This window comes from Podarcis liolepis, assembly GCF_965112155.1.
Source record: "Podarcis liolepis genome assembly, chromosome: 15".
In the NCBI taxonomy this organism is placed as follows: domain Eukaryota; kingdom Metazoa; phylum Chordata; class Lepidosauria; order Squamata; family Lacertidae; genus Podarcis; species Podarcis liolepis.
In genome coordinates this window covers 39,382,527-39,395,839 of record NC_139566.1, presented here as the reverse complement: position 1 = coordinate 39,395,839, position 13,313 = coordinate 39,382,527, and the positions used below count along the sequence as shown (strand labels likewise).

Sequence of the window (13,313 nt, the reverse complement as noted above, 5' to 3'; positions counted from 1 at the left end):
ATCCGATATGAAATATGGGGGGGGGGGGAGGAAACAGAACCAAAAAAAGAATAAATGTGTTTTTGTTTTTCAATGCTTGCTTACCCTTTTTGCTTTTGTACGTATTGGCGGATCTTGAGTATATCGTGCTGGGGCATCAGACAAGTAGACGTCTACATCATCAGGCACTTCTTCAAGAAAGTTTGAAGGAACCAAACCCTTCTGGCCATTAAGTTCGCCCTGGAATGTAAGCGGGTGAGGTGGGAAGTGATAATCCATATTAAATAAATCTTCCTTGCAAAAAAAAAAAAATCCACAAATTCCAAAAATGGTTTCCAAAATAGCTGACAGACAATCAGGCTTACAAGGTCAAAGACACGGACCAAAAGGGAAATGTACTGGGAGGGAGCGAGAAACAAGGAAAGGTAGCTATTGGTTGTTAGTTACAAGTAGGGATACATGAATCTGACCTTTTCTGTTTCCCATTTCCCCCAGTGTTAAGCCCAGTTCTCCACATTTCTGCATTGGTTTGCATTTTTTTTAAGGCCTCGTGAAAATCCAGCATTTTGGTATGCCATTCTTGCAATAAATACTTCCCTTTTTTGCATTTTTAAAAAAATGATATTTATTGAAAAAATAAATTTTATTTTAATTACAAAAAATAAAAAGACAAAATTACAAAGAAAAAATACAAAAACAGAAAAAGAAAAAGTAAAACCATCATTTTCAAATTCTCTAAATTTCATTACCTTCTTTCCATGACCTCCTCCTCCTCCCATCTCTTGTATCTTGATTAATAATTGTCACAGCAAGTCCTTTCCATAATTCATAGTATTCTGTCATTGCATTACCTTACTCTATTTTCATCTTATCTTATAAAAAACCTTAAAACTTAAATCTTATTTTTACCAGCTTCTCATAACCATGACCTTTTTACCTGATTCTTTAAACATTTTTACAAGAGCCAAATAATTTCATTTCAACATTTTTCCAACGTTCATAAAACATTTCTGATAATAAAAAGAAAAAAGAGAATAAAACCCTTTTTTGCATTTTATGAGCATCTTTGCTCATATATGCATTTTAATTTTCATAGAATCTTAAGAGTTGGAAGGGGTTCCTGGGGTCATCTAGTCCAACCCCCTGAAATGCAGGAATCTCAGCTAAAGCATCCATAACAGGAGATCCATTCATTTTGTTAGAGGACTGCTGCGTGGCAAAATTTGAAGAAGTGTACTTTTGATTCGTGGGTTGTTTCAGGAACTGTGAATTAGGTAGGTTCATAAGAAAACAGAAACCAAACCTACTTTCCCTCCCAGCCCTAATTTCAAATTGTAATGACCAGCTGGGATGGAGTGTTCCTGCTTCCCTTCTTTTTCCTTGACCTCCCAGTGATAAACTAGCAAACCTTAGTTAGAATCAAGGTTTTCAGAGCCATGTGAGCCATTAACACTACTTTCTCGCTGATGAGCAAACCACAGTGAATAGCAGAAGATCCATATGAAAAGGGAAATAATGTAGAAAGTTAAAAGCGGCAGATGATCAAATGGGTGGATTACTGAAGTACCGTGACTAACTCATATAGAATCATAGAATCATAGAGTTGGAAGAGACCACAAGGGCCATCGAGTCCAACCCCCTGCCAAGCAGGACACACCATCAGATCACTCCTGACATATGGTTGTCAAGCCTCTGCTTAAAGACCTCCAAAGTAGGAGACTCCACCACACTCCTTGGCAGCAAATTCCACTGTCAAACAGCTCTTACTGTCAGGAAGTTCTTCCTAATGTTTAGGTGGAATCTTCTTTCTTGTAGTTTGGATCCATTGCTCCGTTTCCGCTTCTCTGGAGCAGCAGAAAACAACCTTTCTCCCTCCTCTATATGACATCCTTTTATATATTTGAACATGGCTATCATATCACCCCTTAACCTCCTCTTCTCCAGGCTAAACATGCCCAGCTCCCTTAGCCGTTCCTCATAAGGCATCGTTTCCAGGCCTTTGACCATTTTGGTTGCCCTCCTCTGGACACGTTCCAGTTTGTCAGTGTCCATCTTGAATTGTGGTGCCCAGAACTGGACACAGTACTCCAGGTGAGGTCTGACCAGAGCAGAATACAGTGGCACAGTAACTTCCCTTGATCTAGATGCTATACTCCTATTGATGAGGCCCAGAATTGCATTGGCTTTTTTAGCTGCCGCGTCACACTGTTGTATCCCCTTGTGTAAATATCAGACCTTGGCTCACTGTGCACCTCCAAATTCAGGGTTGTGTATATACTGAGATCCTCCTAATTGGTCGTTGAAATAAGTGAATGAAAGATAAGATAATGAAATGGTTTGATGTGTTTTAAATGGGTTTTGTTTTTGTTTTATTAGTTTTATGTGTTAGTGTTTTGTAGTGTTTTTGTATTGTCTTCTTTTTTATGTTTTTTCTTTTGTAGTGTTGTGTTTAAACTGTTGGAAAATTAATAAATATTATATATATAAAAAAATGACTGGAAAAAGAGCCTAACTTATACAAAAGCAGGGAAGGCTCTCGGGTTCCAGGGGGCACTCTTGAAAAGAAAAAATAGGCTGTTCTTGGCTTGTAACACCCTGAGTGGAAGAGGGTGTGCTGCCAATGAATGGACTCAATACTGCAACTGGAACAGTAGTGGAAAGAAAGAAACAGGACACTTACATAATAAAAGCCATCTTCATCAATTTCTCCAATGACTGTTATAATGTCTCCTGTACAAAATGTTAGCTCAGCCTGTGGAAAGAGAATAAAGGACAGCATCACCAGGTTTTGCAAAGCAGGGTTCAGTTTTTGACGCTGTGTCAAGGATCGCTTCTTTCCATATGAACCTACCCTGATATCATCTTCTGGGGCTCTACTTCGTGTGCTGCCTCCTCAAGAGGTCCAGAGGGTGACAACACAAGAACAGGCCTTCTCTGCAGTGGCTCCCCATCTGTGCAATGCTCTCCCCAGGGAAGTTTGCCTGGCACCTTCCTTATACACCTTTAGGTGCCAGGCAAAAGCATTCTTTTTTAACCAGGCCTTTGGTTGAGCTGATCGACATCCCATACCCTTATAAAATGTGGCTCTTCTGGGGGAGTATTATTAGATTATTGCTTTTATTTTTTATTTTATATACCGTGATCTTTTTATGTGAACCACCCTGAGACCTTTGGATATAGGGCGGTATACTACTACTAATAATAATGATAATAATAATAATAAATTATGGATATCTAGCAGCACCTCTGTTTATTATTGGTGAGGTGACTGTATCTCCTGCTGACATTATTTACAGAAGTCTTCTTACATTAGTCTAATGCAGCAAACAACAAGACGAGTCTTGGGGTTCCTTTAAAAACTAAGGTTTATTCTGGCGTGAGCTGTTGCAGGCCAGAGTTTCACTTCATCAGATGCACAAAGTGCAACCCTGAACTAGCAAGCACATATATGCACGAGGGGAGGAGGAATGTCAGAACAGACATGGGATAGAACTCGGTGGCACAGCATTTGCGTTGCAGGCAGAAAACCCAATGTTCCATCTTTCCCTTTTCTGTTTAGTATACTTTTAAAGAAAAGGGGGGAAAGAGAAAGAGGGGGCAGATGAGAGGCACTGGCAGAAGGAGCTCCTTTAATATTAATGCCTGTGTAGAAGAAGAAATTCCAAGGGAGAGTTTTTTCTCATGCTGGTGTACCAACTCCATGTTTTTGGCAAGACATTAAAAGCTGGTTCCATGGTGGTAGGTGATGTTGCAGGTGAGTCCCCGATCTGAAACCTGTTGAAGTCTATGCCTTATGCTATACCTGGCCATAAGGAAGTGATTTTGGGTGGGAACTCATTTTAATAGGAGCAAGTTCTTTTTTAAAAATAATAATAATAATAAATTCAGTTCTGCACACTTTTTTTTGAAGCAATCGGAGGTTGGTTTTGGGTTGGTTTTTTTTTTAAAAAAATGAAAATTCTTTAGCATTTCAGTGCAAATTTCTCTTTAAAAAGAGTTTCCCCTAATAAAATGCAGTTTCGTTGTGTTAGTGAAAACAATAGCATCTTTTCCCAATGTCCCCACTCCCAAATTTATGCAATTTGTAACCAATTGGTTGGTTGGGGAACTGCACCACACAATTTCGACGAGTTCAAATTTTGAAGGAGGGCTGTGTTGCAGTTCTCATACTGGGAAATGCAACTTCGATTGGCTTGGCTTCAAATGTGAACTGAACCTGATTTCTCCCCCATCCTTGGCTTTGACCACTGCCAAGGCTGCCTAGGGCTGAGAACTGGAGTTTAACAGCACCTAGAGGACCACTGGTCTCCCTGGTGCTTCCAGTGCCATGATTATTTTGGACTACAGTTCTCACCAGAGAAGGCATAAACCAGCCACCAGCCCCTAAATCTGTGGTAGTCAATGTGGTGCCCTCCATTTGTTTTACGTTGCAACTCCCATCAGCCTCAACCATGATACACAGGGGTCAGGGATGATGGGTATGGAATTCCAGCAACATCTGGAAGGCACTAAGTCTCAAAGTGCCATCAGGCAAGCAATGTCCAGAGTGAGGAACAAACTCTTTATTGTCAAATGCACCATATTTTCCCCTCTATAAGACGCTCCTGACCATAAGACGCACTTAGTTTTAGAGGAGAACAAGGAAAAAAAAAATCTCTCCCTCTCTGCGCAGCACCTCTTCAGCGAAGCGGCAGGAGAAACAGAGCCCCTTCCATTTCTCCTCCTGCTTCGCTGAAGGGGCGCTGCACAGAGAGGGAAAGCTGTGCAGCGCCTCTCCAGCAAAGTGAAGCCAGGAGAGCAAGAGGGGTCAGTGCGCACTGACTCCTCTTGCTCTCCTGGCTTCAGGGACAGCCACCCAAAGCCTCCGGAGTGCAGCGGGGGCACTCCCGCTGCACCCCGGAGGTTTCGGATGGCTATCCCTGAAGCCATGGAGCCTGCATTCACTCCATAAGATGCACACACATTTCCCCTTACCTTTTAGGAGGGGAAAAGTGCATCGTATAGAGCGAAAAATACGGTACACTTACAAGTTAGGAAAAGGCTCGTCTAACAGTCCTACGTGTTTCAGCTACTCCTGGGTGGGCACAACAGGGAGGCCCCAACCTCGGGCTTACATGTCTGTGTGCAAGCAGATGGAGACTGTGCCTGCATGCAACCTTCTTCTTCTGCTCCTCCCACTTCATTCCTCTCCTGGTTCTGGGAGACAGGGGAGCAGGAGAGGAAGGCACAGGAGGAGGAGGTGGGGAAGCCCTGGACTCTTCACTCTCCAATCCTGCAGCCCCCTCCTGCATCTGACTCTCGTCTCCCAGCTGTTACAGGTCCCCCCAGATCACGGATCCCTTCTTCCAAGTCAGTCTCCACTTCCACTTCTGCCGGTGCCCACTTCTCAATACCCAGCCGCCACTGTGTCCAGCCAGTCCCTGACACCAAGCTGGCTACCCCCCTCCACCCTCAAAGGACTGAATTCTTTCTGTATCCATGTATCAATCAGGTTAGAAGGAAGGGTTTTGGTTTGCTTCAATGCGTACCTCCACGTCAACATTAGGAGAGCTCTCCCTTGGATCGTAGTCATATAGTGCCACCATTCTCCTGGTCGATGCTGCAGGCTGACGGCCGCTCCTCCTGTTCCTTTCTGTTCCAGCCAAAAGGAGGAGAAGCTATCACAGTTACTTTTAAATATATGTCACCACCATGCAACTGTGACATAAACGAGGGAGCAACCCCACCTGAGACCTTGTTTGCTAGCAAGTCACTGGCTTTAAAATGGACACAATGAAATAGGTACAGTTTCTAACCCTGAGGTTGGCTCTGCCTTTTGATAGTGCTGTTCAGATCAGCCTTTGCGAACCTGGTGCCCTCCTGGACTTTTCAGGAGTCGTAGTCCAAAGCCTCTGGAGGGCACAAGGTTGGCAAAGGCTGGTTCAGACGGTCAGGGACCTGGGTTTCATCTGTATCCAAACCACTTCCGCCAAATGGACTGCTCTCCTGACTTAGCAACAGAGGGTAGAAGAAAGAACATAAGAACACAAGAAGAGCTGGATCAGGCCAGTGGCTAGTCTATATCAGGATCCTGTTTTCATAGTGGCCAGGAAGATGCCCCCCATATAGCAGCTTACAACATATGCTTGTAGTCTTCAAGAATTGGAAAGAACCACAAGTGGTTCATGGGTGCACCAATGGTGGTGGGGAGCTACCGCTAAACTGAAGCTAAAAGGCAGGGCTCTAAATTCATCTTGATTTAAGCCTCTGCAAACAGATCCTGTTAACACCTTTGCCTGGTAGAAGAACGAAGGCTCCTTCAATACCTTTCATGCTGTAACAGAAACATTATTTACACCAGAAATATACACATTTTCTCAATGAGCGACAAGAGCAAACGTGGTTTGAGCAAAAGCTGCAATGTTTAGACACCGACATTAAACATTTCTCAGGGGAAGTTCTGGAATGGCCTTCCAAACGACATGAATGGGGCATGGTCCTTGCAACTGGCAAAGGAAAACCATGCTTGTTTAGCATCAGTATCTCATGAAGGATGCTTTGGAGCAGAGATAGTGGGGAACAGTATGAAAACTGATGAAAGGGAACTTGGGACAGGGACTCCATGTCTGATGGACCAAGAACATCAAGGATGAAGAACGTTTGGGATTGGTACATTTTTTGTAAGAAAGAAAGGAATGTATAGCATCGCACCACACCACCTGGGAGCTGGCATTTCTTTGGAGGAGACTCAATTCCACAGCTGGAATGAAGCTGGAATCTTGGTTTAGCTAGCAACTGAGCTCTGGTCCCTGCAGATGTCTAGGCAGCCCTAAACATCTTTGAACAGCCTTATAAAGAGGCACCAGATCCCTTTTAAAGATGCACAAAAACTGATCCCCAAGTTGGAACAAGAAGTCAGGTTGTTTTCCCCTGGAGCTGAACCACTATTTCAGCTGGTCCAAGGTGCTGGTTGTAGCACTTTCATGAATGATGGAGGAAAATAACCAGTCTCAGCTGTGCAAAGGATGCAGGAAAATAGGGACTGGGGGGAGGATGCTCAAATGAAGGAGAGGGTTTGCGAGTTTAAAGACTCCTTTTCTCATCACATCTTGCGTTGACCCTGCTCTGAAAGAGCTGCCTCCCTTCGAAGATGAAGACCAGGATCCAAAAGAAGAATGAAAGTAGTTCCACGAAGCCACAGGTGCGTATACCTTGTGTTGCTTTCATCAGCAGTCCCTTGACAACACACTACAAAACCACCCTACACAGTTCTACGGCTCCTGGTGGTTATACCTTATGATTCTGGCAGGGTACATGGGATTAACCTGCTAAGCCTCAAGACTTCCCCCAGGGCTGTGTGTATTCCAAATATTCATGTTTGGAAACCTATTACAGTGGACACTCGGGTTGCGAACGTGATCCATGCGGAATGCACGTTTGCAACCCACAACGGCGCGTCTGCGCACATGCGGGTTGCGATTTGGTGCTTCCTCGCATGTGCAACTGCCGAAACCTGGAAGTAACCCATTCTGGTACTTCCGGGTTTCAGCGGTCCGTAACCCGAAAAAACGCAACCTGAAGTGTCTGTAACCCGAAGTATGACTGTATTTATTTATTTACATTCTAAGAAATCTCAATTTTCATTTACTTAAAGAAAAAAAGTCTAGTCCTTATGGCTGTGGATCAGTGCTTGGGGAAAATGTAGAAGGCCTTCTCTGGCAGTGGCAAGGAGGTAGTTTCAGGGCTTAATTTGCCCTCCTTGCCCGCTGCCCAACATCTCCAGAGTAGTACAGAAAGAATCTCACACTTTTTATAATCAGGGAGTCCTTACCAACATTAACAGGTCTGATGAAGACCGGTGTACCTTGGAAGGTGCTGTACTTCCTTCACCATAAAGGTAAAGGGACCCCTGACCATTAGGTCCAGTCGTGACCAACTCTGGGGTTGCGGCACTCATCTCGCTTTATTGGCCGAGGGAGCAGGCGTACAGCTTCCAGGTCATGTGGCCAGCAGGACTAAGCCAATTCTGGTGAACCAGAGCAGCGTACGGAAATGCTGTTTACCTTCGCACCGGAGCGGTAGCTATTTATCCGCTTGCACTTTGACGTGCTTTTGAACTGCTAGGTTGGCAGGAGCAGAGACCGAGCAACGGGAGCTCACCCCGTTGTGGGGATTCGAACAGGAGCTCACCCCGTTGCAGGGATTCGAACCGCCAACCTTCTGATCAGCAAGTCCTAGGCTCTGTGGTTTAACCCACAGCACCACCCACGTCCCTCCCTTCACTATAAAGGTAAAGGTACCCTTGCCCGTATGGGCCAGTCTTGACAGACTCTACGGTTGTGCGCTCATCTCACTCTAGAGGCCGGGAGCCAGCGCTGTCCGCAGACACTTCCGGGTCACGTGGCCAGCGTGACGAAGCTGCTCCGGCGAACCGGCACCAGAGCAGCACACGGAAACGCCATTTACCTTCCCGCTATAAAGCGGTACCTATTTATCGACTTGCACTTAGGGGTGCTTTCAAACTGCTAGGTGGGCAGGAGCTGGGACCGAACGACGGGAGCTCACCCCGCCACAGGGATTCGAACCGCCGACCATACGATCAGCAAGTCCTTAGGTGCTGAGGTTTTTCCCACAGCGCCACCCGCGTCCCTCCCTTCACTATAGGCTTCTTTAAAAGAGAGGTGGGCTGGCCACCCATCAGGAACCCTTTGGTTGTGATTCCTGCATTGCAGGGGGTTGGTAGGTGACCTGCGAGGTCCCTTCCAGCTCTACAATTCTCTGATTCTGCTGTGGAATTCTGTGGGGGATATTCTAGGCCAGTAGCTTCCAAACTTCCTCACCCCCCAGACCACTGGAGAATTGCTTACAAGACCATATGATTGATTTTCCTGCCAGAGCCGGCCCACCCATGATGCAGGGCGAGGCAGCTGCCTCGGGCGGTGGAAATGGAAGAGGCAGCACTCCCTTGAGTCCATCCCACTGTCACTGCAGAAACAACCTAGGTAAGGGAGGCTTTTAGCAGCAGAAGAACAACAAAACCTTCTGCTGCCCAGCTTTGAGTGTACCCAACCCCTAGGGGCAGAGAAAAGCTCTGCGGAACTCCATTCTCCATGAGATACTTAATCTCACGGTTGTGGGTTCGAGCCCCACGTTGGGCAAAAGATTCTAACTCAGAACTATTAAAAGTAGCCAGCAGAGCTGCACAATGACCGGACCAGAGGCACCTAGTGAATGCTCACATTTTACAGGTGAGGAGCACCCTTTCTGCTGCCAGTATCTGATGGGATGCCTAAAAGGAGTATCAAACAAGCCAGCTCAAAGCACTTTGCTTCGTCAACAGCTTGAATCAGGTTGTTGGGTTGGGGATTGGTTGGTTAGTTGGTTAGTTGGTTGGTTTTAAGCACCGACCTCTTTTGGACTTTCTGGACCTGCGGTGTGCAGAGTGTGAGCTCTCTTTGAAACGGTTGCAGTTGACTTCGGGAAAAGAACAAACAAAAGAAGAGAAGATATGAAGCTGTTAAGAAGGGAGGTACGGCACTTTCAAAATGTGGACTTTCAAGGACCGAGACCAGTTGGGTAGCAAAGCAGCACCTCCTTTTAACCACCCCATGTGTTTGTCTTTATCACAGAGCCATTGTTGCATTGAGGGTGGTGTAATCCATCATGGTCAAGGGGTTGGTTTGCTTTTCCACGTCCTCAGGATCAAAGGAGACCCCAACATGAACAACAGAGGATCAAAATCAGATTCCAACCCACCTCCCCAAACCCCTTTCAGGCCAAAGGAGTTAAACCATTATACTTCCTTTAAAACAACAAAAACTTAAGGTTCCTGGCCAAACTAGCCACAACATTAGCTGCATGGAAGGCGCACATTTTTTGTTTTCTAAATAAGCAGTTGCAGCGAACCCATGCATTTGAGGCACATTTCCTGCTCGCTCTCCTGCCAAAAAGAACTTTGGGAACTGTAGTTTGCCAAGGGTGCTGGGAATGTATCCCCGTGAGGAGTGAACTACAGTTCCCGGGATTTTGGGGGGAGGTCAGGTGCTTTAAGTGTGTGCAGCCAGCTTCTTTCAACCTCTGCTGACAAAAATAGATGGAAGCTGTTGTTTGTCTTCCAAGGAAAGCTCCTTTGGGTGCCCCTTGGGGAGGGTGCAGTGCGGGGAGGACAGAAAGTTAACCCCCCCCCCCATAATCCTGAGACAGCTCAGGCTGTCCCACAGCTGCTATTTACATAACTGAAGAATGTGCATGTTACCAAGCAATTAACATTACATCTAATTCGGCGCTTTGCCTCTCTAGTTTTTGAACCTGAGCTTATTCTGAAGACTACTTCTGTTTCCTACACAGTGATGACCTGCCTGGTCCAGAATATTGTGCGATTCCGGTCATGACTCAGAGCTGCAGGCAGGGGTCTTGCAATGGGAACAACAAGCAGGGTGACCCAGACCAACTGGCAATGCAGAACATGCCATGCAGACTCCAACCATTCGGAAGATTGACATCTTTGAACCGATGAATTGTTGGCAGTGGTTGTGTTTTAAATGTCTCAATAGGGGGGGGAAAAACATTCAGTGGCGTAGCGTGGGGGGTGCAGGGGGGGCCGGCCGCACCGGGTGCAACATCTCGGGGTTAGGGTTAGGGGGCGCAAATCCACGGGTTAGGGGGTGCAAATTACTTACCTTGCCCCGGGTGCTGACAACCCACGCTACGCCACTGCAAACATTTCTATTTGAGTTTTGTTAGCCCTTATTCGTGTTCACCAGGAGTGGGGAGCCTAAAGGCCAAGGGCCAAAGGCCAGCCCCCCAAGTCTCTCTATCTGGAACTCGGTAGTCTCCTCCTCAGGCCACACCCCTCACAGACCCTTCTTGGCACCCAAAGTGGTTTTGCCTGGCTGGAATGTGTCCTTGAACTCTGGGTAATGCCTAGCACTTCAGTTAGCGAGGTGTGCGTGTGAAAACCAGTCTACTGTGCAAAGGCCAAATGGGCATTTGCTGCCCTGCCCACTTTGGCCTTGGCCCCCAAGACCTAATGCGGCCCTTGGGTTGAGAGGTTCCCTACCCTTGGCTTACGCAGTAATCTGATTCTGGGCAGATTTATCCTACTTGACGGCAGGCCTACTGCTGAACTGGGGAGCATTTCTACAACTGTTGCAGACATAGTCCCAACGGCGTGATGACAGCTACAGGTGGCCTCCCTTACCTATTTTCTCCACAGGGGTGTTCAGAGGGAGGAACCCTTGCTTCAGAAGCTGCTCCATCATAGCTTCGTCGTCGGCTTGGATTTCAGAGACCATATTGCAAGGAATAAGGCCCAGCCTCGCACAGGTTTCCCCCCGGTAAAATCCATCAATGTCTTTATCGCCGTACACCTGATGTTGATCAGGGATGAGAAAACAAACAAATGACTTACTCAGTTGGACCTAGCAATTAGGCATTTCTGAAGTTTGTTTGTTATTTGTTGTTTGTTTGTCAAGGAAATAAACAACTATCTGACTTTTAGAAGGCATCTGAAGGCAGCCTAGATTAGGGAAATTTTTAATGTTTGATGTTTTATCGCATTATTATTATTATTATTATTATTATTATTATTATTATTATTACCACCCAGAGTGGCTGGGGAAACCCGGACAGTTGGGCGGGGTATAAATAACAATTTAAAAACAACAACAACAACAACAACAAATTTTCGAGCTTTCCTCCTAAAGGTAAAGGTAAAGAGACCTCTGACCATTAGGTCCAGTCGCGGGTGACTCTGGGGTTGTGGCGCTCATCTCACTTTACTGACCGAGGGAGCCAGCTTAGTCATGACTAAGCCACTTCTGGCGAACCAGTGCAGCACACGAAAACACTGTTTACCTTCCCGCCAGAGCGGTACCTATTTATCTACTTGCACTTTGACGTCTTTCGAACTGCTAGGTGGGCAGGAGCTGGGACCAAGCAATGGGAGCTCACCCCTTGCAGGGATTCGAGCCGCCGACCTTCCAATCGACAAGCCCTAGGCTCTGTAGTTTAACCCACAGCGCCACCCACATTACAATACTGCACAATATTAAAGACTGTTTAAACAACTTAAAATTACAAAAGGTGGGTCCTATAAACATGCACCTCAAATGTCCAACACCAAGTGAGTAAAGAAGTGCGTCTTCAGCATTCTTCAAAAGCTGGCTCAGTTGGTTAGAGTGTGGTGCTGATAATGCCAAGGTTGCAGGTTCGATCCCTGTATGGGACATCTGGGTATTCCTGCGTTGCAGGGGGTTGGACTAGATGATCCTCAGGGTCCCTTCCAATTCTATGATCCTATGACTAAGGTGTCAGATGCATCTCTGTGGGAAGGGAGTTCCACAACTAGAATCGGCTGGCTATGCCTACTGCTGGCTCTGGCACCATCTGCTGGTGGTCTCCTTGCCTTCCAAGGACCGGCCAATGGGACTGGTGGAGTGGAAAGCAAGAAGCCCAAACAGCAGATGACTGTTTTACAATTCAAAGTACTCATTTATACATCCTTAAGATATCAATGACTTCCCTTCTTCTCTTTCCATGGTTCATTTTACATATCATAAATCCCTGCATATTTGACAGAAACTATACCATTCTGTATTCCATGATTACAGCCATCATAACTTATTTACACTGCTGAATTTATCTCAGTGCTGCGAGTGTTTTCAGCTGTACACAGTCATTTCCCATATATTAAATAAATGTTTTCTAATCTTCTCTAAACGTATGTTCTTCTTGTTCTCTTATTCTATATGTTAAGTCTGCAAGCTGTGTGTATTCTGTCAGCTTAAATTGCCATTCTTCTTTAGTTGGGACCTCAAACGTTTTTCATTTTTGGGCTAACCAAACATGGGCTGCAATAGTGGCATACATAAATAACCTTTTCTGACACCTGGGAATTTCAGTCTGAATTATCCCCAACAGAAAGGACTCTGTTTTTTGGGAGGGAAGTACTTTTAAACATTTTTTTTCAATTCGTTATGGATCATTTCCCAATACTCTTTTACCCTTTTACAAGTCCACCACATATGAAAAAATTGTTCCCTCAACCTCTTTGCAGAGCCAACTAATTCTAGTCCTGCCCCAACACCAACATCCTCCTTTCCCCTGCTGAATTCTAACACAGAGACCAAAGGAGATTCCGACAAAACACTAGGAAGAACTTTCTGACAGTAAGAGGTGTTTGACAGTGAGACGGGACTCCATTGGAAAGTGATGGACTTTCTTTCCTTGTGTCAGGCACTGTGCTGAGGAGGCATGGTGGGAGCCGCCGCCTCCCTCTGACCCCTAATCTCCCCAGGAGCAGGAGGACAGTATAGATTTGGAACAGTGGTTTGCAGAGGGGCATAGTTCAGAAG

At 45.8% G+C, this 13,313-nt stretch overlaps 1 protein-coding gene across 14 annotated transcripts in view; it reads right to left on the bottom strand.

The window, feature by feature from the left end:
- The window catches only part of RIMBP2 (RIMS binding protein 2), a 293,903-nt gene that overhangs the window by 3,991 nt on the left and 276,599 nt on the right, over positions 1-13,313 (bottom strand). For all 14 annotated transcript variants that reach the window (XM_083476367.1, XM_083476368.1, XM_083476359.1 and 11 more), the window contains 4 exons: positions 11,159-11,327; positions 5,508-5,611; positions 2,660-2,731; positions 85-219 (listed from right to left, as the gene is read on the bottom strand). In XM_083476367.1, coding sequence (XP_083332493.1) covers positions 85-219; positions 2,660-2,731; positions 5,508-5,611; positions 11,159-11,327 — 480 coding nt within the window. The remainder of the gene's footprint in view (positions 1-84; positions 220-2,659; positions 2,732-5,507; positions 5,612-11,158; positions 11,328-13,313) is intronic.